This window comes from Ochotona princeps, chromosome 2 (genome assembly GCF_030435755.1).
Source record: "Ochotona princeps isolate mOchPri1 chromosome 2, mOchPri1.hap1, whole genome shotgun sequence".
NCBI classification, from domain to species: domain Eukaryota; kingdom Metazoa; phylum Chordata; class Mammalia; order Lagomorpha; family Ochotonidae; genus Ochotona; species Ochotona princeps.
Genome location: NC_080833.1, coordinates 32,594,828 through 32,622,561, shown reverse-complemented (window position 1 = coordinate 32,622,561; position 27,734 = coordinate 32,594,828). Strand labels below are relative to the sequence as shown.

General features: G+C 44.7%; 1 protein-coding gene across 2 annotated transcripts in view; it reads right to left on the bottom strand.

Annotated features, from left to right (window-relative positions):
• Window positions 1-1,893: 1,893 nt before the first annotated feature.
• Window positions 1,894-27,734, bottom strand: part of RIMKLA (ribosomal modification protein rimK like family member A) — a 31,469-nt gene continuing 5,628 nt past the window's right edge. Inside the window, exons 2-6 of one of the 2 annotated variants that reach the window (XM_058660845.1) lie at window positions 16,747-16,977; window positions 12,257-12,343; window positions 7,075-7,278; window positions 2,967-3,453; window positions 1,894-2,865 (exon numbers count right to left, since the gene is read on the bottom strand). In XM_058660845.1, the coding sequence (XP_058516828.1) occupies window positions 2,859-2,865; window positions 2,967-3,453; window positions 7,075-7,278; window positions 12,257-12,343; window positions 16,747-16,977 (1,016 nt within the window). In that variant the 3' untranslated portion in view covers window positions 1,894-2,858. Of the gene's footprint in view, window positions 3,454-7,074; window positions 7,279-12,256; window positions 12,344-16,746; window positions 16,978-27,734 lie in introns of both variants that reach the window. The other variant, XM_004591519.2, reaches the window with a different exon arrangement.

The following is a 27,734-nucleotide window of genomic DNA, read 5'->3' as shown; positions in this document are numbered from 1 at the left end:
GAAGACAGTATCCCCAAGCACAGAATCATATATATTCTGAATGACTGAGCTATTGGCATCAAGTTTTGACCAGTTTCATGATGCTGCCACCAGATAATGGGAAAACCAAATACAGACACTGCAATCTATGTTACATAAGGAAGACTCCGTGCATTGGTCTACAAGAATCAAGGGTTTCAGGTTGCATACAATAATCCAGAGGTTGTGAATACATCAGGAGCCATTCTCCTTACGGGTCTTTAGTTGCCCTGGCAGAAAGGAAGGCCTCCAAGAAGCTGCATTCCCTTTTTTAGGACCCCACCACTGTTTAGGGTGCTAATGCCAACAACTGATAGCCCCTTTCTTGACTCCCTCTGAGGAGTGGGAGTAAGAAAGCCTTCTATTGTCACCCTCCACACAGTGCAAAGTCTCACTTATTAGTCGAGGCACCCCCAGGTGATCAGCAGAGGCATTTCCCTTATCCACAGATCAGAAGAGGAAGCACAAAGTCCACATGATTCCACAAGGTCAACAAGCTATCGAAGGGAAGGGCCAGTACCAGGTTCTCGCTCTGTACTCCACATTCTTTCCAGTAGGTCTGTGGGCGGCTGTGGCAAGGGTAGCCTGGCCACCTGGCTGATATTCACAGAGCTCAAAATCAGCCATGGTATGGGAAGTTCTGGAGTGGGAGAGCTACGACCCAGCGGTGACCCAGCTTTCTCTGCTTCTGGACATGGCTGCTTCCAAGCAATGATACCAGTGACAACAGATGTCACTCACAGCTGGGAAATGGGCCTCCTCTGGCAGAGAGATCTGGATACATGTGCTAGCAGCTCTGCTCAGGACGGGACCCTGCTGGCATTCTTTTAGTTCAAGTGGGAAGACCAGTGGAAAAAATGTGAATGCAGCTTCCAGGTCATGATTTTAATTCAGATGTTTACTCAGAAAGCATCTGACCAATTCCAGCAAGAACAAATCCCAAACCAGCCTTCAAAAGCCACCCTGAGTGATAAAGATAAGGTGCATGTCTTACTCTATATAAAAATGAAGTGGTCTCAATGTTCAACTGCACAAAACACATCATTAGGATTATAGTTTGGTGGCATGCACCCCATATTGGTCTTGTTTATAAACTACAACTGTGTAATGTGATATCCCCATTTTTCAATTGTACAACTGTTACTTGGTGAGATTTGGTTTTAACTACAATATTTTAAAAGCCAATTTCTACTTAAGTGTACCTATTTTACATTTACAGCAGAATGATATGGGATCTGGTGCACCCCACTGGGTGGTGTTGCCTTCAAAGTGGTCACCTTTGGAAGATGGAGGCTTATTTCACGGAAGCTAACCTTTCTTAGAATATGTCTAGAACCCTCTCTGGAAACTGCCAGCTTGGAAGCTTTCTTGATCTCAGCAAACATCTATACTTCTAAGGGTAGATCTATTTTTGAAAGTGATTTTTTTTTAAACAGCCAAAGAGTATTAGAAAGTGAGTCTGATAAATAAAATGGGTGATGGAGCTTGGCACAATCTCAGCACTTAGTAGGGGGATAAACAAAGATGCCTGACTATAAAGTTGTGAGGTCTGTTTTCTTCTCATGGCTTAAAGGTAACCTCAAAGAGGAATTCTAAGTGGTCTTGGCACATGCAACCTCATAGCTCAAGAGTATGGTCTCCCAAGAAAATAACTCCAATTACAGTAACTCTTAAATGCATATGTTCTAGTGTATCTGGTTAAAAAGGTAGCTTTGCTCATGTTCACTCAAATTTCACGTAAGTGGGAGGAAGAAACTCCAGTTCCATGATTGCTCCCAAGGAAAGGATGTCGTTCACTGCTTAGAGTTAAAATGAAAAGCACTTGGTGTGATGTCATTACCCACCACACCTCCCTGTGCAATGAGTAATTCCAGATACCTGAGTCTCCCCAGTTTGGGAAAGTGTGTCAGGACAGATCTCTGGAGCCTGGATAAGGGTGGAATGTCAAGGGCATTGGAGTATTTTTCTAATGGCTCACTCTATGGAATAGACCCACACCACAAACTCACACAAGTCAACCTTCTACAGCTAAGCAGGACAAAGCTGCGGTAGAGGAGCAGGTTATCTTCCAGTAGCTTCTGTGGCAAAACCCCACTAGCTTCTGGATGACAACTGAAAAAAGTCCCTTGAAAGGGCAGTCCACGGTCTTAGGTTCTAGTGTACGACTAAGTGCGTGTGCAGCCACTGGCTCAGTGCAGCGCGTTTCCGGCTTGACCAAAGGCAGCAAAGGTGCAAGAAGCTGCTGGAGCTGGCATGAACTGAAGCAGGGACCTATCAGTTCAGAGTGGCAAAGCAATTTGTAGAAAGCCCCAGTCACAAGGCAGGCTATTTTCCAATCAGTAAAGTCAAAGAACCTTCAATCTCTCTTTCTACAAAGTGCTTCAGTGAAGATGCTAAGGAGAAAGAGGTCCCTAAACCACCCTATTCTGAGTGAAGAAGAAATACAGTCAAGGTGGTGACTAATGGGAAGCAGATGCCAGCAGTGTTGGAACTGGGGATTCTCCAAGCATCACCTCTACGGTCGGTGAAGGACACATTCCTGTAATCCCACTCCACCTCCTTTGTATGAGACTCCAGCTCATGGCTGCTTGGAGTTTCAGTATTTCTAGTACTTCAAGTTGATACGCTTCGATGTGAACAGCCAAAACAGCAGCACAAGGCCAGTGCCTTCGAGTCAGCCGCTGTGTCCAAGTGCTGGCAGCGGACCTGGCTCTCCAGTTGATCAGGCAGGGGATGTTGCTCTCAGGCATGTTTTTTCTGTAAGTCTTCAGAAAAATCACAAGCTAGGCCATACTCTTAGGTCATCGTCGAAAAGAATGCAGAGTGCCCAGGTGGGATGCCTAGTTTCTGTGCAAATGAAATCACATTAGTCCAGGTTTTATTCATTCAAAACTACGAGGGAAGCAGTAGGATTTTGGTTGAAATGCTGCCAAAAAGCAAGAACTCACTTGAGTGTTAATTCTGAAGCGATCCTGTTGTTAATGTTGTAGCCAGGCTCGGGCAATGTGGGAGCTGGGGTGCTCATTGTGCTTGCTGAGGAATCCCGGCTCTCTCCCAGTTCAGGCTCACTCTCGCTGGAGGTAGACCCGTTGGTGACGGTGTAGACGCTGTCTGTGACTCCCTGAGCTGATGCACAACCATCTGACTCCTTCTTCTCCCTGGGACTGGAGAGCCCTGGGAGGACAGCCATCTTCCCTGTCTGCCGATTTGGCAGAAGGGACATGGTATAATCTGCAATGATCCCACCCACATCCAAGTTGCACGCCTGGTCGAAGGCCAGGAAGCCAACGTTGGCGTTGGCTTCACACACCACGAAGGAGCCATCATCCATGATGAGGAGATCAATGCCACAGAAGTCCATGCCCAGGATGTTGGACACCTGAATGGCCAGCTGCTTGCCTTGCTCTGTCAGTGGGCACATGACACCCACACCACCTGTAGGGAAAGCACAGTCACAGAGAGATGATGGTGGATACCGACTGAGGACTCAAGTGACCCTCTGAGAAGAAGCCATGGGACAGCAAGGCAGGCAGTGTGAGGGTTCTTCCAAAAGGTCTGGGTGGAAGCCAGGGCACCCTTTGGGAAGTCAGTATGGTTATTTCTTATCTAATCTTTTTTTAAAAAGATTTATTATTTTTTTTATTACAAAGTCAGATACACAGAGAGGAGAGACAGAGAGGAATATCTTCCGTCCGATGATTCACTCCCCAAGTGAGCCACAACGGCCGGTTCTGTGCTGATCCGGGAACCAAAGCCGGGAACCAGGAACCTCCTCCAGGTATTCCACGCGGGTGCAGGGTCCTAAGGCTTTGGGCCATCCTCGACTGCTTTCCCAGGCCACAAGCAGGGAGCTGGATGGGAAGTGGAGCTGCCGGGATTAGAACCGGCGCCCATATGGGATCCCGGGGCGTTCAAGGTGAGGACTTTAGCCGCTAGGCCACGCCGCTGGGCCCTATTTCTTATCTAATCTTACAAATGCTGATGTTCACTGACACATCATGTCACCACCAAGAAAATAGTCCTACCAATTGGGGTAGGGAGAACAGGGAACCTTGTGCACAAAGATATTTGTGGCAAATTGTTGAGTGAAGAAATGAAAAATTAAAATCTAAAGCATATTTTACAAATAATAATGCCAGTTTGCAACCTCATGGGAAAATATAGAAGAGTTAACAACTGTACAATATGGTTAAACCTTTGCATAAAAGGTATTTGCCAAACAAACAAAAAAGATAGGAAAGAATGATAATATTGTGGTACAGTAAGTTAAGTTTCCAATTATGACATGGACATCCCACATCAGAGCACCTGTTTGAGTCCTGGCTGCTCTACTTCCTGTCTGGCTCCCTACTGATGTGCTTAGGAAAGCAGCAGAAGATGGCTTAAGTGCTTGGGCCCTGCCACCCATGTAAGAGACCCGGATAGTTTCAGGCTATAGTTACAGAGAAACAGACAGAAAGGATCCTCCATCCACTGGTTCATTCCAAAATGGCTGCAATATCCATGACTGGGCTAGGCCAAAACCAGAGCCTGGAATTCCATCCGGGTGTCCTACTGGCAGCAGGTACCCATGTACCTTCCCAGATACACTGGAAGGAATCTGGATCAGAAGTAGGAGACTGGGACATGATGCTCATGCAGGGTGCTGGCATTGTAGATAGCAGCAGCTGAACCTGTGTTTCACTACATGAGCCCAATAAAGAAATCTTTACCAAAAAAAAAAAAAGGCCCAGCATGATAGTCTAGTGGCTAAAGTCCTCGCCTTGGACACTTCAGGATCCCATGGGCACTGGTTCTAATCCCGGTGACCCTGTTTCCCATCCAGCTCCCTGCTTGTGGCCTGGGAAAGCAGTTGAGGATGGCCCAAAGCCTTAGGACTCTGCACCCGTGTGGGAGACCCAGAAGAGGTTCCAGGATCCTGCCTTCGGATCGGTGCAGCACCGGCCGTTGAAGTCACTTGGGGAGTGAATCATCGGACAAAAGATTTTCCTCTCTGTCTTTCTCTCTGTATATCTGACCTTGCAATAAAAGTAAATAAATTTAAAATCAATACATGTTTAAAAAAAAAGAAAGTAAAATTTTCATAGCAGTTGTCTCTAAGGATAGCTTTTTTTGTTTTCATTTGTCTTTGCTTGTTTCCCAAAGTTCTACATTGACAATGTATGTTTCTATGTTCAGAAAAAAACAAACTACTGTTTTAAGGAGAGTTGGAGCGGATTGTGCAGCAAAATCCTGTATCGAGGACAAATGAAGTCTGATTGCCCTGACTTATTAAAAGTTAGGGCCTCATATTTCATTGTTTCCATTTAGTTCCCCTGGAAAGACTTGAGATCTGTGTTCCCAAGTTAACTTGTGTCTATCTTTGCACTGTCCATCTCTCACCCAAGATATTGTAAAAAGGAAAGGTTATATCATAGCTCTACGACAACTTGCCAAGAAAAAAAGGAATAAACTAAGTGGTTACTAGTGAGAGAGTGGATTCTTAAAGGTAACTGAAAAAGAAAAGACTAATTGATAAAGCGCCAAGTTAAATGTTGCAGTACTATAGGTGAGATCAAGAACGTGAAATGAGATAACTGGTAATGTACATAGCACAGTGTCAACTTGAGTCTACCATTTAGGCGTTTACACAATGTCTTAAAATTATAAAAAATGTGCAGAAAACAAAAGTCTCCGTTTTTATAAGTTTTAAAATTATTTGAGTAACAAAGACAGGGAGCAGGATGGGGGGGAGGGAGGGAGAAACAGAGATAGGGAAACAGAAAGAAAAGGAAAGAAAGAGAAAAAGAAAGAAAAAAATTGGTTTTCTATCTGCTGCTTCACTTCCAAAATGCTGCAACTTCAATGCCTGGCCAGTTTAAAGCGGGAACCTGGAACTCCAGCTATGTCTGCCAGATGGACAACAAAGTCCAAGCACTCGGGTCATCTCCACTCTCTTCCCAGATGTATTAGCAGAGAGCAGGACTGGAAGCAGAGCAGCTGGGACAGAAAGTACTGCTCTGATACAGGATGCCAGCAACACAGATGGTGGCTAGAATGGCTACATCACAACACTGGCCTTAGGGACCACAAGCTGCCCAAGGGCAAGGTCTTGCCCAACCTACACTCCTGGAGCTGCTCAATGACTATGAATGAAAGAAGCATCCATCAGTGTTGAAGTTTCTTCATTGGTCACTGGACTTGGTATACTCATCTAGAGATTTAAGAAATAGGAACTCTAGGTATTTTTTTTCATATTACATAGGTATAAATTCTTTCACTTAGATTGATAATAGCTCCCTTGTAAGGAGACAAGAATTTATCTCTCTTTTTTTAAGAATTTATATCTCTCTTACAACATTTCTACAACAAAAAATTAGCTTTGTAGGCAGGTGAATAGGATGGGGCCAAGCATAAACTGCAAGCTTTCTAACATCATCATTCAGAAAAGCAAAACAAGGGGCGGGCTTGAAAGCTTCGTGATTAAGACACCCACAGCTCCTATCAGAGTACCTGGGCTCGAGTCCCGGTTTTGTTCCTGATTCCATCTTCTGGCTAATACACACCCTGGGAGGCAGCAGGTAAACCGCTCTTGTTGTTGGGTCCCTGCTATCTAGATGGGAGCCCTGGTTTGAGTCAGCCCCAATCACTGCAGGAATTTGGGGAGTGAACCAGTGGATGGGAGCTCTTCCTGCCTTTCAAATTAAAAAAAAATTCCCTTAGTAAAATTTTCAATTAAAATAGGAATTCCTGTCTTAAGCTTTCAACCTACCCTTTGTCATCTCAGAGATGAGTTTTTCTCAAATGTGTTCCTCATGGTGCTTCCTTGCTTAAACTGCCACACCCCAGCACCCACAGGATAGGCTATAACCTCAGAGCCCTGACCCCTGGTCTTTTTCATGAAGTTCTTGCCACCACAGGATACAATGTCTCATTGTGAGATTCTGTGGCTTAGCAGGGGGTCTGGCAAGATAGCAGGGATCAGCTATCATTTACGCAGCAGGCCTGAAGAACCCCATAGGAAATCCTGCTGCCCTCCAGGACCAAGGGCTCCCTCCTGTGCTTTTCCCACCTTACCCAGGGAGCAGTTGCTCTGCATTCGCCCATCGGTGGAGCAGCGAAGCATGGAGCCTATCACCTGGCCCCCGACCACGACCACGCGGATGTCTTTGCCATGGGACTCCTTCACATATTTCTGGAACAGGTAGGGAACGTCGTGGCGGACCAAGTGGCAGATATCCGAGAGGTGATGTTTATCTCTTGCCAGAAAAACAGCTTTTCCTTTAAAGAAGAAAGTCAGATAGCGCGGAGCAGTGGTTAGAGACACCTCTAGATTTTTGTCATTGCCCGATGTCCCCTTTCCACAGGCAGTGTCTTCCGCTGAACTTGCCTCCCATTGAGCCCTTCTGTTTCTCCACTTAGAGTCTTACTCTTCTCTTGATCCTCCTCACATCTTCATACTGCTGACCCTCTCCCCTCCAACACCACTTTTTCCTCCAAATGAAATCAGAGACGGAGCCAAAATAAAATCCAAGGCATCAAATCAGCTCAGTTCTAAAAGCAGTTAATTAGCGTCTCCTTGCACCTTGAGGTTCCTGATTAGGCAGGACCCACATCTAATTCATTTTCTTTTATCCTTCCAACCTCCCACTTGGCTTGATGCACAGGGCAGATGTCAGTCAGTGTTGATAGAACACAATTAATTGAGCATACTTTGGAGGAATCCCAAGTATGAATGGAGAAAGAAAAGCATGAATCAGAAAAGTTCAGCAAAGGCAGAGTGACAGACTTTAAGACTGTGCGAGATCCCACAGGGGCTCAGAGGAAGAAGCCGCAGACGTCCTTCTTTGGAACTTAAAAAATGTACTGTTTGGCTATATTCATAATGGGTAATAACCTAGACTCTTATCGATCTCTGGGAAAAGTGCTCCTTCTGGACTCTAAATTCTTTCTCTATTTTTAGCAACTTAATTTTATTTGACAGTCAGATTTACAGAGAGAGAGAAAAAAGGAGAGTTTGAAATAGAGAGATCTTCCATCTGCTGGTTTACTCCCTAAATGGCCACAATGGCCAGAGCTGAGCCGATCCAAAGTCAGAGCCAGAGCCACAGCCAGGATCTTCATCTGGGTCTCTTACGTGGGTGCAGGAGCCCATGGACTTGAGTCATTCTCTGCTCATTTCCCAGGGCACAGGCAGGAAGCTGGATCAGAAGTGGAGCAGCATGACTAGAATCAGCACCCATATGGGATGCCAGCGCTGCAGGCAGAGGATGAGCTTGCTAAGCCACTGCACCTGTCCCTTAAATTCTCTCTTCTGCTTGAAGCACATAAGCGTCAGTGGTCATTGTGCCCCTCCTTTCCATCTGCATGTTTACTGACAGATCTGAGTGGGGGGTTTGGAAAGGCTTGATCTGCACATATGATGTAAGTATGCCCATCTGGAACAAAGAGGTGGTCTCCCTTGGTTTTGTGTCACCATCACATCAGGAGCGGAACTCTTTTGAAGTCTCAAGTGGAGGAAAGAACATATCATAACCAGAACTGTCATTGCCATTCCTGACATGCCTGAGCCACGGATGTCCATCAGAACCGGTCAGTTGTCTGGAGCCATCCAGGTGGCCAGTGAGGGCAGAGTGTGCAGTCAGGTGGCAGTTCCTGGCAGGTACATTGGAGCAGGCCTGTAAGTGGGTCCACAAGGAAACCTCAGAGGTTCCAGCAAGACCATTCCGCCTCAATGACTGAGTAGAAGTGTGAACAGTTGACACTTGGTGCAAGGAGATCTGGTATCTGGTAAGAGCTGGAGGCACTGGGGTTCTCTGCAAAACTAGGTAGGATTTTCAGCAGAGGGAGGGGTTAGGCACTGGTTCCTGCCACAGAGGTTCCAACTTAGGGCTCAGGCTACAGCTAACAAAGCAGCTACAGTTTTGAGACAAGAAAGAAAAGGAGGGACAAAATGCTAGATTAATTTTCTATTATGTGGCAAGCATTTTTAAAATTATTATTTCATTTACATTTTGAACTAACCCTGCGAAGTGATCACGACAAGTACATTTGTTGCTGGTTTACAGAAAAGAGAGAGAGAGAGAGGTCCACAGGGTTAGTAACTTTCTCAAGGATACAACCTGTGCACTCATTGTCTTTTTAGACTTATTTTCAAATACTATCAGTCCTCTGTATCCAAATGTCCCACAATCAAGGATTCAACTAACAGTGGATGTAAGATAATTTACCAAAAACTCTGTCTGGAGGTGGGTGCTGTGGTGTAGTGGGTAAAGCTATTGCCTATGCTGCCTGTATCCCATCTGAGCCCTGGTTTTCTACCCAGCTGCTAATGTGCCTGGAAAAGTAATGGAGAATGGTCCAAGGTCTTGGACCCCTGTACCCACATGGGAGACCCAGAAGAAGCTCCTGGCTTTGGACCTGCCCAGCTCCAGTCATTTCATTGAGGAGTGAATCAGAGGATGAAGATATTGTTCTTTTTTCAAATAAATGACTCTTTTTTTTTTAAAGTTTTGCCTTTACCAAACATGTGCAAACTTTTTCTTGTCATGATTCTCTAAACATTATAGCATAACAACCATTTATAAAACATTCACATTGTGTTAGGTATTGTAAGTAATCTAGAGATGACATAAAGTATGTGGGGAAATATGCATAGATTATAGGCAAACGTGTCATCTTCTAAAGGGGTTTGAACAGCTACAGCTTGCAGTACCTGTGGAGGGTACTGGAACCAGTTCCCCACAGCTAGAGAAGGACAACCATTGTAATGTCCCATCACGTCCATTTTTTAAACCCATTCTATTTTGTCTGTGCAAACAATGTGCTAACTAGCAATGAATAATCTGAAAGTGAATTAAGAATGCAATTCTATTATCAACAGTATGAAAAGAAATAAAATATTTAGGAATACATTTAATCAAGGAAGTATAAGACTGAGACACTAGTAATTGTAAAGACTGAAAGAAATTTAAGACCTAAATAAATGGAAACCCATCCCATGTACATGAATTATTAAGTAGGCAATACTCCTCAAATTGCTCAATAGATTCAATGCAATTTGTATCAAAACTTCAACTTCTTTTGGGTAGAAATTGACAGGCCAATCCTACTATTCTTATGGAAATGTAAAGAAAGACAAACTATCCAAAATAACCTTGAAAAACAAGGACAAAGTTAGAAGCTCAGACTATCAATTTTTTTTTAAAGATTTATTTTATTTTTATTACAAAGTCAGATATACTGAGAGGAGGAGAGATAGAGAGGAAGTAGAGCTGCCGGGATTAGAACCAGCAGCCATATGGGATCAAGGAAAGGACCTTAGCCACTAGGCCACACTGCCAAGCCCCAGACTATCAAATTTTAAATTTTGCCACAGTTATAATATCAAGACAGTATGACCTGCCATAAAATGGACATAAGTATATCAACAGATTAGAATTGAAAGAAATAAGCTTTCACAATATGGTCACTAGAATTTTGGTAAGAGTTACAAAAACATCCAACAGGGAAGGAACAATGTCTTCCACAAATGAACTGAAAAAACTGGGCATGTACATGTAAAAGAACAAAGCAGAGTCTCTCCCTGATGCCATACACAAAACTTCACTCAGCAGGGATCAACACCCACATCCAAAAACTCAAAAACTATTAAAATGTTTAGGTTGAAATGCAGTTATAAATCTATAAACGTGGATTAGGGCAAGCACAAAATGACATCAAAAACAGGTGAAAAACAAAGGGCTAAATAGACAAATAGGACCTCTGTATGGTGTCCAATTCAAATTCTACTCTTAAACTTGAGTTCTTTCAGGTTGGCACAATGGCTCAGCTGGCTAATCCTCCTCCTGCAAGCGCCACATCCCATATGGGCACTGGCTTGTGTCCTGGCTGCTCCACATCCCATTCAGCTCCCTGCTTACAGGCTGGGAAAGCAGTACAGGATAGTCCAAAGTCATGGGAGCCTGCACTCATGTGAGAGAACCAAAAGAAGCTCCTGGCTGTACATCAGCTCAGCTCCAGGCATTGCGGCCATTTGGGAGTACATTAGTGGATGGAAGATTTTTCTCTCTGTTTTTTCCTTCTCTGTAAATCTGCCTTTCACCAATAAAAATTAATACATCTTCAAAAGCACAAACTTAAGTCTCCTTTTCCTCCACTGAAGCCTTCATGACAGTGTTGGCCTCTCTCTCCTCCCAGCTCAAACAGACCTGACCTTGGTCATGACTGGTATGGTGATCATCACCCAAATGCACCTGCCTGTCTTGTCTGCACGTTTGAGCTCCTTGACAGTGGTAGTCTATTTCTGCACTATAATCACTGTGTGACAGCAATTGCTCCTTGCATTCCTGTTTTGGGTTATCTTCCCTTGCTCCAGAAGTCCCAGTGCAGTTCAGGATGTCACCTGTGTGTCCTAATGAGTGCTCCCTCATAGCCTGCAGGGGGACTGCTTCCCACAGATCTTGTCCCAGCTGAGTCCCTACTATGCACTGAGTACCACAAGCAGGTCCTAAAGAGACAGGAAATTCAGGGTCTGGCCTCCATCTGAGAAGCCTGCAGTTTACCAAAGCTAACACTGTCTAAAGGGATGCAAAGTGCTACAGAAACAAAGAAAGGAAGCACAAGGAACTCTGCTTGGGAGAGAGGGAGGCTGGACAGGGATATGGACAGAAAAGAAATAACATCTGGGGTAGACATGTGGATAAAAAAGAAACAACCCTCAAGGTTGTGCAGAAGGTCACTGGTGACCAGAGGAAGACAGCTTTCCCAACAGAGGGAGAGGAGTCTGGCCTGGTTTCTGTGGTCAAGGAGCAGTGGGCTGGGATGAGTTAGGGGGCGGTTTGTGTGGTCAAGAAAGGCCGCAAAGGCAGGACGAACCTGCTTGCACAGGGCCTTTCCTGTCACAAGTGGAGATATGGGTCTTGTCTAACAAGCAGTACAGGGGTTTGGGAGGGCTATTAGTGAGGAGGCAACAATACTATATCTAGTTTCCAGAAATTAATGCAGAAAAAAAAAAAAAGAAGAAGAAGAACAGGGGATTCCCTGGCAGTGGAAACCAAGCGGTCAGGTGAAAACTGGAACCTTTCAAAGAACTGCAGGGAAGAGAGAACAGAAGGAGAACTACATCGTAAGATCCTCTAGGGGGAGCTCCATTTCCCCGAGCAGGCCTCGGGCCACATTGGTGAGTGACCTGTTAGAGCGGAGAGCTGCTGCCCTCACAGACGCATTACCCAGGAAGCCCAGAAGGAGAGGCACTGACCCCGGTGGCCTCGCGTGCTCTTCACCACAACCGGGTAGCCCAGGGGTTCGGCTTCATCAATCATTTTTGAAAAGTCTTCATGCCCACCTGCCAAGAAAAGATGAAAGTCAGTGAAGATAAGGCTGCTGGCACAGGGACTCCCAGTCTCCTTTCTCGGATGAAAACAATTCAAACTGCCCCATGCGCAGCACACAGGCACCACACAGCTGCAACGTAAAAGGTGGCCGCAGAGATAGGGAAACCGACATTTACAAAGCGCCTTCTACCAGGGACTTCACATGCTCCAGTTCACACCGTCCTCATAACAACCACAGAGAGCTGATCTTGACCATGGCTGTGGTGAACAGAAGTGTCAGTCCCTGAATCCTTGCCCTCTGGTGAACGTATCTTGTATAATCCCTCCTTTTTGAGAGGCAGAGGCTATCAGACCTATGATTAAGTTAAATGTCAGTTGACTGGGGTAGACAGTCACCACTTGGGACACCTAATCCATAATAGAGGGCCTACGGTGGAGTCTAGCCTCTGCTTCTGATCCTGGCAAATATGCAGGTGCCTGCCACACACATGAAAAACCCAGACGGAGCCTGGCACAATAGTCTGTGGATAAATTCTTGCCTTGCATACATCGGGATTCCATATGGCCACCAGTTCTAACCCCAGTGGCCCCACTTCCCATCCACCTCCCTGTTTGTGGCCTGGGAAAGCAGTGGAGGACTGCCCAATGCCTTGGGACCCTGCACCCACGTGGGAGACTGGGAAGAAGCTCCTGGCTCCTGGCTTCAGATCAGCACAGCTCTGGCCATTGCAGCCATTTGGGGAGTAAATCATCAGATATAAGATCTTCTCTGTCTCTCCTCCTCTCTGTATATGTGCCTTTCCAATAAAAATAAATAAATTTTTAAAAAAAAATAAAGAAAGAGAGACCCAGATGAATTTTTTTGACTCTTGGTTTTGGCCTGACCCAACCTTGGCTGTTGTCAAGGTTTTTGGAGGAGTGAACCAGTGATGGAAGAGCTCTGTCTCTTTTTATTCCTTCCCCCTCCCTCTCCTCTTTTTCTCTGTCATTGTATCTTTCAAGGAAATTTTTTAAAAGCTTAAAAAAGCAATCACAAATTCAGTTTGAGTTTGGTGGGTCTAAAGTCAGGTGAGTCCAATCATCTTCAAAGGTAGAGTGTGAGGGAGACTATTCTACCATTATGAGGATCTGGAAGTTCAACTTCTTGCAATGGAGAGGGCCACAGGGTGGGCAACCTGCAGGGGATGAGAATGGCGCTGGGGCAGTAGTCAACCAGAGGTGGGGATCTCAGGGCTACAACGCGACCAGTCCACTTGGAAGAGATCTCAGATGAGATACCAGGCACAGCTGACCCTTTGGCCCTGGGCAGAAAACCCCGGGATGGTGTGGCTGGAAACTGAGGGGTAACCAACGAGGTAGAGCTGCTGAGTGTTCAGCGGTTTGTGGTGCAGCAATAGGATACCAATATCCCAGAGAACAAGACTGGTGGGGTTTTCTCACCAAAGTTAAGGTCTGAGTCTGAACTCAGAACTGACCCAATTACATCCCTTTAAGTGTATTAAGTTATAAATATGAATGACAATGTGCATGGAAGTCTTTCTGTTTTACAAATGTCCTTGACTTCCTATACTATGTGGAATATAACCTTTCTTGGTAATTAGAGTCAATGCAAATATTAATGACTGCACTATAAGGCTCTTACAGACTGTAGCTGGCTGCTGCTTAATGGCACCAGACTAATGCACTTGCTGGTCCTTGAACCTGGTTTTTATGGGTGTACCATCCTTGCGCTGGGGATGCTGGCTGGGACTTCTCCCTGCTGTTGGGACAGAGCAGGGACCTCTCCTTCTGCTTCTCCTCACTGGGTTTATGAAGGACTAAACGTTTTGTGAGATGATGCTTCCTGCCCTGGGCTCCAGATGACAGTCTGAAGGGTGGTCCAATCCAGCAAGTAAATGTGGAATTTGGGACACATATTCAGGTTGCTAAGGGTCTTTTTGATTTACTTCCGAGTCTCAAAAACATGCTGGAGAGATAACGTTTGATTTGTGGATACAGCAGTGCATTAATTTTCTCTTGTCACTGTAATAAATTCCCAACCATGTGGAAGCTTCAATAACAAATCTATTATCTTTCACCAAAATTATTAGTTTGAAATGTGTTTCCTTGGGCTAAAATTAAAGTTTCTGGGCTATATTCCTGTCTGGAAGCTCTCCTCCAGATTCTAGAGGTCACCCACACCCCTAATGGGTGGAGGTGGGCCAGGGTAAAGCCAAGAAGCAAGCAACTCTACCTAGGTCTCCCATGTCTGGAGACAAGGACCCCCCAACTAGAACCATCACTCTGCCTTCCAGGGTGCACATTAGTAGGAAGTTGGACTGGAGAGTAGATCCCGCACTCAAATCCAGAGCATCTTAGCTGCTATCAAGAGCCCACTCCAGAGTGACCTTTTTTTCCCTAAGAATTATTTATTTTGATTGGAAAGACAGATATACAGAGAGGAGAAGAGACAGAGAGGAATATCTTCTGTCCAATGATTCACTCCCCAAGTGGCCGCAATGGCCAGTGCTGTGCTGATCTGAAGCCAGAAGCCAGGAACTTCTTTCCAGTTCTCCCACGTGGGTGCAGGGTCCCAAGGCTTTGGGCCATCCTCGACTGCATTCCCAGGCCACAAGCAGGGAGCTGGATGGGAAGTGGAGCTCCTGAGATTAGAACCAGTGCCCATATGGGATCCCGGCGCATTCAGGGCGAGGACCTTAACCATTACACTATCGTGTCAGGCCCCAGAGTGACCTTCTAAATTGCAGCTGTAAGGCCGACTCCCTGACTACAGACTTCTGACAGCTTCCTGTTGGGCTCAGGACTAATGTTCATTTTCACAGGCTAGAAAAGGACCCCACCTATTTAGCTAGCTAATATCTCAACTCTACACTTACTAATATTCTACAAGCTGCTCACAATACCACCAATAGGTTATCTTCTCTCTTATGCCCAGATCTTGTGTTTTACTTAAGATTTATTTATGTAAAAAGTAGAGTGACACAGAGAGGAAGAGACAGAGGGAGGGATCTTCTATTCATTGGTGGTTCACTACTCAAATGGCCACAAAAGCCAGAGCTGAGCCAGACAGAAACTAGGAATCCCTTCCTGGTCTCCTACATGGGTGGTAGGAACCCAAGCACTTGGGTTATGTTCCACTACATTCCCAGATACCTTAAGCATGGGACTAATCAGGAGTCAAGCTGCCAGGACTTGAACCCCCACTCCAATGTGGGGTGCTGTGGTTGCAGGTGGCAGCTTAACCTGTGCACCACAGTGCTGGCTCCTGGGTCGTTTCTGTGTTTTGCTCTCTTTAGCTTACTCCTTCTTCCTCTTGTCTTTCACTGGATAACTTCATCTTATTGAGATGTTCTCTTCTAAGAAACCTTCCTTCATGTCTTATAAACATCATTTGAGGCATTTCTGCTCATGAACTTTTGTACCATCCTGCACTCACTCCTGTAGAATACTTACACACTGCCCCGAGATTGTGAGATGGCACGTTCACTTGTTGTCTTTTACCACTGGCAAGGTGGGAAAGCTTGGAGGGCAGGACTCTTATAAGCTGCAACCTTGAGCAATTAATGGGTTAGGGCACAGTGGATCCCAGCTCTGTATTTAATAATTCACAGAGGTAACAGTTCAAAGGCATTTCGAAGGGACAGGCTCACATGAAAAAGTGACAAAGGGTTGCGCATTTGGTCTAGTGGTTAAGACACAGTTGGTTCCTCATCAAAGTACCTGGGAATTGATGCCCCAGCTCTGGCTCCTGATTTCAGTTGCTTGCATTGGATTTGGGGGAGCAGTGTGCTGATGGCTCAATTAATTGGATTCTTGCCACCTATGTGGGAAAACTGGATAAGTTCTGGCCCTGGATGCAGCCTCCAACCATTGCAAACATTTGGGGAGAAAACTAGCAGATGGAACTGTGCTCACTCATATCTCTCTCTCTCTCTCTCTCTCTCTCTCTCTCTCAAAGAAATAAAATTTAAGAGAGCAGTCACTGTTGTGGTGTAACAGGTTAAGCTGTTGCCTGCAATGCAGGCACCCAATATTGGTGCCGGTTCAAGTCTAGCTGTTTTACTTCAGAGCCAGGTCCCTGCTAATGTGCCTGGGAAAACAGCAGAGAATGGTCCAAGTATCTGGTCCCTGGAACTCATGTAGGAGACCTGGAAGAAACTCCTGGCTCCTAGCCTCTAGCTTTGACCTGGCCCAGTCCTGGCCATTGTTGCCATTTGGGGAGTGAATGAGTAGATGAAAGATCTCTCTGCTTTTACCCCTCTCTCTATAACTCTGCCTTTCAAATAAAAAAAAAAATCTTTTAAAACAAACAAAAAAGAAAACAAGAGATATCAGAAAGTTTCTGGGGAGAGAAATCATAAGGATTCAGGTGGTTTTGAAAGCTGAGTTCCAATCCTATTTTGAGGAGACTCACCGTAGGAGAAAGTATCTGGCATGGGGACCCCATGTCCAGCCAACTCTTGGAAGGTCCAGAATTTGTTGATGCAGTTTAAGATGCTCTGCGGACGGTTGACCAAGCGGCAGCCAAGCTTCTCCAGGTGCCGCAGCACAGTGATGTCACTGTCTGACTGTACCGAGGGGGTGGGCACGCGCACGAGCACCACATCTGGGAAGGTGGTGAGAGCCTTCTGGTTCAGCTGGAGTCCTGTGGTCCAAGGACAAACATGAGCTCTGTGCTTGCGTTTGCTCATCCTCCAGAACTGGTCCAACAGACTCTTCCAGACTGAACTGAGTCAGAACACAGCCTCCCCAGGGCCACCTGGATGTCCTGATGCTACAAGGAAATCCTACAGCCAGGCCTAAACTCCAAACGCACAGGTAGGGCACCGTCATGACGAAGCACAAAGGAATGAACAGAAGAAACTAAAGCAGCTCACCCAGAGCAGTGCAAGTTAGAAGAGTTCTCAGTAGATGTGTACTTACACATTGCTTCTTTATGGAACTCATATTCCTCAAAGTGTGATGGCTCAGGAGGCAATACTGTAACCCACTTCAGGAGCCCCTACCGCTCTCTCATGACTTGACCTCAGAAAGTCTATCCTACTGGAACAATGCATAGCCACTTAAATGACTTTCAGGAGTACCACAAATGCACAAATGCTCTTATTAGGTGGAAAAAACAGGATACACAATTATAAGCCATGTATTATGTATAAACAGATACAACTTGGAAAAGGTCAGAGGAAATACATCCACATTTCAACAGTAGCTAATGGATAGTAGGAAATGTTACTTATACTTATGTAATAAGTATTATTTTATACTTATCTGCATTTTCCAAAATTTCTCCAGATGTACATTATCTTTATAACAAAAAAATCCCTTATCATCAGTCTACTAAAAAAGTCAGTTCAATATTAAACAAAACCAGAAAGCACCCATAGGCAACTGAAACACGCAGTGACAAGACCCAAGATCCTACTGTACTGGGTTGAGTAGGTCTACTGAGCTTGAAGTGAGGACTGAGAAGCACATGAGCACAGTCTCTTCAATTACCAAAGCGCTTCTCTGCAGGAGTGTGATCAGACTTGTCTCCTGTGAGCCCAAGAGGCAGAACCATCCAAAACAACATTATCTGTCTAAACCAGAGCAGGGTGCATAGCAGGTGCTCAGTATTTCTTGAACAGAAACTACAGGGAAACAGACTGGGACTCAACAACAGGGATACTTTCCCACTTCCTTAGGGTAGAATGAACTGTCTCACTGGTCACAGGAGGATGATGTTGAGGGAAAGCAAGGATCAGAGAGGCTCCCACAACCTGAAAACTCCCTTTCAGCCTTGAAGCTTACACTGTCTATGACTAAGTAGTCATAGGCTTCCTCCAGGAACCCAACATCAGGGGATAGAATGGTGAAGATAGGAAATGGGATGGGTAGGGCAATGAGAAAGGAGTTCAAGAGAGTTCCTGGTTCAAGTGAGTCTCCAATGCACTCTAAAGAAAATCTTTAAGACATTCTTTACGTAACCCCTTCATAGGCTTTAACCTAAAGCACTTTGTTTCCTAAGTGATTTCACACTGTACACTGTATAATACCAATAAGACAAACTGTGCCAATGAAGTTATAATCTCTTCATCAGGGATTGGAAAAATCAATACAAATGCTCAGAGTTGAAAAGAAAGGAAGGCATAAAAGCTCTAAGCACAAAAATAAATAACAATAACAACACAAAAGCACTCTTCTAGCTCTGACTTACACACTTCCCCCCATTCTGGAAGTTACACTGTTTTAGTGCTTCTGCTGATAATGCTAACCCAAGCAATGATTTATAAAGAGCACCCAGGTTAGATAACCACTTTCTCACCAGAAACAATCACTTATATCCACACTTTTGCTATTCTTTGAAAAATTCCTTTGCCACTTGCAGCCCTGGGGGAAAGTAATAAAAAAAAAAAAAAAAGAGGAGGCAGAGAGTGGAAACCCTTTGTAATACACACAAGAGTGGCAGCAGGATTCAAGTTGGTGAAGATGATTAGTAAATACACAACACCCAGGACAGCACTGCATGGTGAGAGAATAGATGCAAAAATGCTTTGAACACTAGAAAATGCTGTACATATGCAAGCCACTGGCATCATTATCACACAGATGTTCTACTAAGCAGGGTAGGACAATTTATGGTACCACCAGATGAGAAAAATGGCTTTGCAACAGAAAAGTGACCTAGAGAAATGAAAAGCAGCCAAAATGTCTAGTCTTCAATTCCCAACATGAGACCACAGACAGACACTTACACTTCTAAATGAGAAGAAAAGAAGTTAATCATTTCTGGAAATACCAACCACAAGTGCATGGAGACAGCTCAGCCTCAACAAGCAGAGTCACACACACCTAGGAAGTCTTACCAGGACTTCATCTCTCTTCTCCAAAGGGAAATCTTTGGGCCTGGCTCATCCCAACTGAAGCCTTTAATAAATGAAGAATGCCATGGGTTAAAGTGTAGCTTCACAGGCTCTCACAGGCAGTTAGGTCTGATGGCTGACTCTTGTTGGATGGCCAACCCTGTGAAGAAGGTTTGGGAACACACCTGCAAAACTAATTTTGGTCAGCCCTCCGTATCTGCAGTTTCCACATCTGTGGATTCAACCAGAAGTTCAGAAAAAATATTGTCCTCTGTATTGAACATGCACAGGCATTTTTTTCATTATTTCCCAAACAAAACCATATAACAACCATTTGCATAGTATTTACATTGTATTAGGTATAGACCATCTAGAGATTATTGGAAGTATAGAGGGGGACAAGTGTCAGTGATATGCAACTCCTGCACCACTAAAAGGACTTGCATACCCACAAGGTGTCTTGAAACCAATCCTTACTGGATACAAAGGGTCGACTGCATATCTTCATCATTGGCACATCTCTGTCATTCTTGCTGTGGGCAACCTCACTTCCCCCTGCTCTTTCCCCATGGCCTTTACTGATGTATTTTTAGAAGCAGTGCCTACTCATGGCGACTTCAATGGAGGTAGAGGGGGAGGCAGCAGGTGCACACAGCCATGCCCCAAAATAACTTGAATTCAAGACTGACCTTGGCAAATCTGTGAAGTTAAAGACCTTGAGCCACTGGGTAATGTCTGCTCCTTTTCCCCATTACCATCTCCTCTCAGGAAACGGCCTGATGAACTTGGAGCTTAATGTGACACCTCTCTCAGGGTCAGCATCCCACTATGATCTGCAGGCCTCGTGTGAGTGATTGAAGGACTGTAGGGTTCAGCTGTCGCTGGTGAAAGGGAAGCCCATGAGCAACAGTGAGAGGCTCTCGCCCTTAACTAACAGGGAGCTTCAGGTGATTAAGTGCCCTTAACTTTGACCATCACCTTACTCGTGGGAAGCTGGAGTACCTATGGGGTATTTAGGGATCCCAGGTTTCTGGATTAGCAGAAGACATCACGTTTAGCCTCAAACCACTTACAAAGAAAAGTAAAATGGTTATTCTTCCCCACAAATAAGTCAATATGATAGTAGAAAAAATCAGACTAGACATTGGTAGTACACTGACCTGCAACCAACCTAGTCTAAATTAACTTTTTTGAAACCAAAACAGGTGTTTTATCTAGATTACTTCTAAAAAGAACCATCTACTTTCATGGGTAATTCTTTTTTTTTTTTTTAATTATTATGCATTATGTGACAGTTTCATAGGCTCTGGGAATCCCCCCACCCCTCCCCACGCCCCTCCCCCCTGGTCATGGGTAATTCTATTCTGATTCTCTTTTCTTAACTTCCTGTTTGTTTGGAAATATGTCAATGAGATAAAACCAGGAAACCTTTTCCTAAGGAATTGAATCTTTTTTTTTCTAAGTCACACCTTAGCTAAATTCTATAAAATTGGATTTTTGCACTTAAACTGCGATAACCAAGAAATGCACCTTATAATCATGAAAACTAACATTAGAAACAGTCAAAACCTTACTGCAAAGCAGAACTCTGAAACCACTTTCAATCATTCCTACACCTGGAGGGAGTACAGGCACAGATCACAAAAGGCGCTGTAATTCCGATTGATATTTGGCTAACATTTTGAGTGAGCATATGTTTTGTTCTGAGGATTTTTCTTGAGAAAATTTTCACATGTATTATTTCAATTAAAGGTATCTTACAGGGCATGGTGTGGTAGCCTGGTGGCTAAAGTCCTCTCCTTGCACGCACTGGGATCCCTTATGGGCCAGTTCGTGTCCTGGTGGCCCTGCTTCCCATCCAGCTCCCTGCTTGTGTTCTGGGAAAGCAGTCAAGGATGGCCCAATGCTTTGGGATCCTGCACCTGTGTGAGAAACCCAGAAGAGGATCCTGGCTCCTGGCTCCTGGCTTCAGATCAGCATAGCTCTGGCCGTTGTGGCTGCTTGGGGAGTGAATCAATAGGCGGATTATCTTCCTCTCTGTCTCTCCTTCTCTCTGTATATTTGACTTTCCAATAAAAAATAAATCTTTTTTTACAAAAAGATATCTTACAGATCCTTGAAAAGATGTGCTTGTTCGTGTCTTTGCATGTACATAAAACTAACACATACTGAATCACCATCACCCAACCTGTGCAGGTACAGACCCTCTCGTGTGTGCACGTACACACCCCCCTGGCTTTGCAAAGGAAAGCTTCTGCTTTCTAGCCAAGTCTGCCATGTACAAAGCAACTGGCTGAAATCAGGAAAATGGCAGGACCCCTGGTGCATGATAGTAAGCAAAAACCTGCTGACAGCACCCTTCCAAAACACCTACTTGGCAGGATTATATTCACAGTGGCTGGTAGGATGGCTCTGGAAGCTGCCAAAAAGCAATTAATAACATGAGGGTACTTAAAAAGGTTTGTGGGCAAAGGAATGAAAAGATACATTTATTTTGATGCAAAACAAATGTTGAAATCCCATCTTTCTGTCTCTGTAAATTCACCTTTCCAATAATAAATCAATTTTTAAAAATCAAAAAAAAAAAAGAAAAGAAAGAAAAGAAAAAAGGCCAGTACATTGGCTCAATCGACTAATCCTCCTCCTACATGCACCACATCCCCTATGGGCACTCGTTCATGTCCTAGCTGCTCCACTTCCCATCCAGCTCCCTGCTTATGGCTTGGGAAAGCAACAGAGCATGGCTCAAAGCCTGGGACCCTAAACATCCATGTGGGAGATCCAGAAGAGGCCCCTGGCTCCTGGCTTCAGGTTGACTCAGCTCCAGCTGTTGCGGACATTTGGGGAGTGAACCAGCAGATGCAGAATCTTTCTTTTTGTCTCTCCTTTCTGTAAATCTGCCTTTCCAAAAAAAAAAAAAAAAAAAAGATCTTAAAAATTTTTTAAAATTGAAACTCATGCTTATTGGGGCTATTCAAAAAGTTAATGAGGATTTGAAATAAGCTTATCCTATAATTTAACTTTTCCCAAACTTTTGAAGCTCCTGGTACACAACATTTAACTTGTTTAGCATTTCAGATGATCTTGAATTTGAGGAAGATGTGGATCCAAACAACACCTAGTTCATGACAGGCTCTAGTTTTCCCCTCATTTCTAGATTGTACTCACCCCTGCATTTCCTCACAAGGAAGTTTTTTCTTTAGTTTTGTTTGTTTTTTTTTTCCTGAAGTAGACACTATCCCCCCCCTCCCCCTTCCCTTTTAAACTTTGCTGCAATCCTGGAGTAAATCTCTCTTCCCCCTTTTTCCCACTGCCTTTTGCAAGGAACCCACAGCTACTTCTGTGGTTACTTTCTCTTCCCACCAACTACCACTTTGAGGTCATTTAATTCAACTTTTATTGAACTTTTTGTGATGAGTCACACACACTATTAAACAGGAATTCATAGCTGAGCCAGGCAGTCTCTGCCCACCAAGAGTTAAAGTCTCCCCATGGAAAAAGATGGAGACACAAGCTACATATTCATTCATTCACTCAACATACATGTATTATTTCATGAATTCACTCAATGAATGTTTGTTTAGCACCTACTTTGGGCCAAGCCCAGTGTTAGTTGGGATTTCTGCAGAAGCACATCCTAAGGCAACAATTGAAGTGAAAGTAGCCTGTTTCAGGAAACAGGGATAGAAAGGGGGAAAGGAGAAGTGGCAAATAACAGGAGCGTGTTGGCAAGTACACCATCACCTTCTGGGGCTGAACCTGACTGGAGAACTCAAGGAACTGCTTCAGTACACACATACCAGTGGTTCTATCTGAAGGGAGAGGAGGCTGGTAACTTAGAACTTTTGTACAAAGTTTTACACTTTTATACAAACTTTTATACAAGCCTTCACTTGATGTTGCTTGGAGGATGTGGCGTTCATTCCCTCTCCCTTCTGGTTTGCCATGCAGATGTTGGCAATGTGGGCTCCTGGAACCAGAGGAAGCCAGACAGAGGTGCTGGTGCTGGTGGTTAGAAGTGAGTCCAGGGAAGCCACATGGTAAGGGCCAAAAGGACAGGGGAATGCCACTGATAGGTAAGGAACAGGTACCATCATCTAAGGGCATGAGAGTGGAATAGTATGGGTGAAACAGATCCCTGGAATTTCATAAGACAACACACAACTGCAGTCAATGTCAGGTGCTCTGCACAGAGCACCAGGTATTCGGAAGAGTGGCTATGTCTGGGCATGGGGCAGGCAGAAAAGGCCACTGATGAGTCCACCGCGTGCTAAGTGCTCAACAAACCTACACATCAGGGCCCTGCGAGAGCTACATAGCAAGGAGCAGTTAGGGTGATTCCCTCTGCCTAGAGAGAAGGAATGAAGGCAGATTCCAGACAGGAGATGTTGATGACTGGGCCCTGTGGGAATGTGCCAAACCAGGAAATGCATAATATCCACCTCAGAAACAAATCCCTGGCAAAGGCATTGGAGCTCACAAGTGTCAATTCAGTCATATCTTGGAGCCAGTTTTAGTTCCAGCAAAGGCAAAGGCAAGAAGTTGAGGCAGCAGCAGACGAGAGGTAATTATGTCAGAGTTCAGTCCTGGCCTTCAAGCCAGAGACATGATTTAATTCCTTGCTGTCACTAAGTTTGGCAAGACACAGCTATTGGGTCTCAGTTTCCTGGATGCCAGCACTTGGCAAACCCTCCTCCCCTCTCCACCACTGCCTCACCAGTGCAATCCTTGTAACTGTGAAGACAAACTGATCAAATTTTCACCACTGTTCATGTCAGTCACTCAAGATTCTAGTCTCCAACACCACTCTATTTCCCTGGACACTAGACCCCATGTGACTCTGACACTGCCTTTTGCAATCCCACCTTCCATTCTTTCCCTTCTCCATTGTGTCCCCTGGGACTCATTCAATGGGCAGCAAACCTCTTCTTCCTCTCACCTTCTTGTCCTGGGTCTCATGAAATCCCATCTCTGCTCAATGTCATGGTTTTCTTAACTGCCTTCCCAAGCTGTGGCTGCTTTCTTTCTTTCTCCCTTTAGATGACTGGGCCTTATGCTAGGATGGATGGCTTCCTCTCTCACCAGAGTTTCCATAACTCACTGTTCCCTAGAATGCTAGCATGACTCTCCCAGAACCACACAGCATATCACCCCCTTCCTGTGCGAGTTGTCCAATCACTCTCTTCTGTGGAAGCTTTAGCTCCAGCCTCACATTTCAATGTTTCCATGGGAGATCTTTTCAGCACATGGATCTCAGGTTCTTGTGGCCCATCCTCGAAGCATCTTGTTTACCATCTCTGGCCCCCATCATCATTGCCAGTTCCATTCTAGACTTTATGAGATCACCATAATTCCCAATCTCCAACAGGTGCCTCCCATCTTTCCAGCTTACTTTAGTTCCCCCACCATCCTTTGATCCCACCAGGAACTGCCATGCGTGCATCCTGCCTAGTTTTAATATCTCTCACTCTTTTCAGACCTTCTTTTCTCTTACGCTATTCACACTCCATAGTCAAGCACCATAGTCTCCCACTTGCCTTTAGTGTCAAGTCTTTGCACCCATTCCTTGATGGCCAAACCACAACACCAGTCCGAACCTTCCAGCTGAATCTCCTGTGCCCTCCTTTTCAATGGGAATGTACCTGCAGCACAACATACAAGCTGGTCTTCAGAGCATCCTCGATGTTACCTAGCAATTATGTGTATTTCCCTAGTCCATTTCATGCTTTTCTCTGACCATCTCAAACATTCACTTCTTAAATCTTCACTTTCTCATTCTCACCCTATTTCCATATAAAAACTTAAAGCAATCTAGAAGCTGGGAGCTTCTAATAGTCAATCATCTATTTACACCAGTGACAAACAGATTACTTCTCTTCTTACTCAGGGTGCACTGCCCTTATTTCTAGCTTCGACTAACCCTTCTGCAGCACTTTAGGTACTATTCTTGCCATCTGCCTCTCTCCTAGCTCAGCAGTCTCTCCCTTGCTGTTGGATCATCCACACCAGGATAGCAACACGCCCTATTTCCCTCTTCTTTGAGAGAAAAGTCTCCCAATCCCACACCCATTCTGAGCTTTCATCTTATCTTCATATTCCCTTTCTGATGAAACACTCAAGGCTGTGAATAGTCATCATTTTCCATCACTTCATGGAAGTTACTGTTACTAGGCTATGTTGAACTTATGCAGCAAAATCAAATTTTCATTCCTCACCTTGCTTGGTCTACCAGCAACATCAGACACAATCTGACCACATCATCTTTTATTTAAATTTTTTAAAAGATTTGTTTATTTGAAAGGCAAGGTGTCAGAGAGAAGGGTGTCTTCCATCTACAAGTTTATGACCCAGATGACTGTAACAGCTAGGCTGAAGCCAGGAACTCCCCTCAGGTCTCCCAAATGAGTGATAGTAGTCTAAGCACTTGCACATCTTCTGCTGCCTCCCCAAGTGCATTGGCAGAGAGCAACCAGGACTCAATCCTGTGTTTGCATGCAATGCTGGCATCACAGGTTGCAGCTTAACCCACTGTGTCACAATGCTAGGCTTTCTCCAGTTGGCTTCCAGGATGCCACACCCTCCCTGTTTTTCACTTTCTTTCATACAGAGTTATTCACTGCTGCCTTCTCTTTAAGCACTACACACCAGAGGGCTCAGAGCTCATCCCTCGCATCTTCTCCTTGCCATGGGTAGGGAGGCTTCTACTTTGATATCTCCAGGCCAGGCCTTGTTTGGAAATTCCAACCTCTACTGCAAGCTTCCCATTTCACCTCTCTGCCTGGACATCTCACGGGACCTCAGGCTAAGTCCTGACACTCATCACCTGCCTGAACCCACTCCTCTCATCTCCCCAGGTCAGTCAATGGCATACCTGATTAATTTAGATGCTCAGGTCAAATTAATGGGGTTCTCCTTGACTGGTCTTTCCTGGACACCTGACATCTGATCCACTGGGGGAAAATCCTGATAATTTTGTCTTCAGAACCCAGTCACTTCTCCCTTCCTCTCGTGAAATCATTCTAGGCTAACAAACACCTCTCACCTGGATCGGAGCAATGTCCTCCTAAGCCATCTCTCTGCCATTATTGTCAGGTGTCTGTTCTCAACAATGTGGTGAGGATGACCCCTGGAAACCATGGGACAGAGCTTACCACTGCTCTGCTCCAAAACCTGAGGATTCCCAGCTCAGCCACAGTAAAAGCCCAAGTTCTTCAATGACCCCAGGCTCCATATAGCTGTTCCCCTACCCACCTGCCACTCTGAACTCCTCTCCTCAGATCCCTCAGCTCTCTGGGCTCTGTCACACCGTCCTCCTGCCTGAACCACTTTACTCCCACACATTCAAATAGCTTGCTTCATTACCTCCTTTAGGTTCTTTCTTAAATATAACCTATGGAAAATAACAGCGCCCTCGCCACCTCCAGAAACTAGCAATGTTCCCTGAGTTTTCTTCCTCCTTTTCTCTTTCCATAAATAGACCATATGTTTACTTGTTTTATTTCTTACTTGAAATGCAGAGAAATGGGAGGAGGGTGACAGAGGGGGAGAGGGAGAGAGAGATAGACAATCAGATCTTCCATCCACTGGTTGATTTCTCAATCAGCTATGTCAAAGCTGGAAGTAAGAAACTCAATCTAGTTTTCCCACGTGGATGGCAGGGATCCACTACTTGAGCAACCACCTGCTAGGGTGCTCATTATCATGAAGCTTGCATCAGGAGCACAGCTGGAAATTCAACATAGGGACTCCAATACGAAATGCAGGCATCTCAAAGAGCCTCCTCATTCACTGCATCAAACACCCAACTCCCATATATTTTACTTATATATTTATAATCCCATCTACTCTATCTAGAATGTCATTTCATTGAGCGGCAAAAATTTCTACCTGTTTTATTTTGGTTCCTAGAGCAGCACTTAAGCATACTAAACAGTCCACAGACATTTTCTGACATAGTCAATGAGTGAATGAATGAAATCCTAACAATAAGGACCAAGATGCATCTGTTCTTTTGCTTCATGATCTCTCTAGTGCCTGGCCCTGCACCTGACATAGGATAACTACTCAGCAAACATTTGTTGACTACAATGGATTGCTGTGAAGATTAAAACACATACAAAATACTAAAGTATTATTAACCAAATCACAGGAATGAAAAATTGTGTTGTGAATTCCTCAACTCAAAGTTACATTAATTTATAGTCTTCTCTGTTAATTTTGAATAGTATAATAATTTTGGATCATGCTGTTAGGTTTGCACTAAAACAATGTAAACCACTAACAAAGTGAAGTTTCTCAAGGCAAGTGACAAGGTGGCTAGGCAAGGCTACCAGGCAGGAACAAAGTGAGATTTGCATTGATGTTCAAGGGACTCCCAGCTGCTATGGGATGGGGCAAGGTGAGGGTCACACAGACATCTCTGAGCTGTGTGTCTCTTCCAGCAGACAAACCTGACAAATTTGGAAGAAGTATTATGGCAACAGTAACAGGTGCCTTAGAAATGGATGAGCTGGGCTTTGAAGTTCACAAAGGACCCCAGTTTACTAGTTCTAGAACTTTT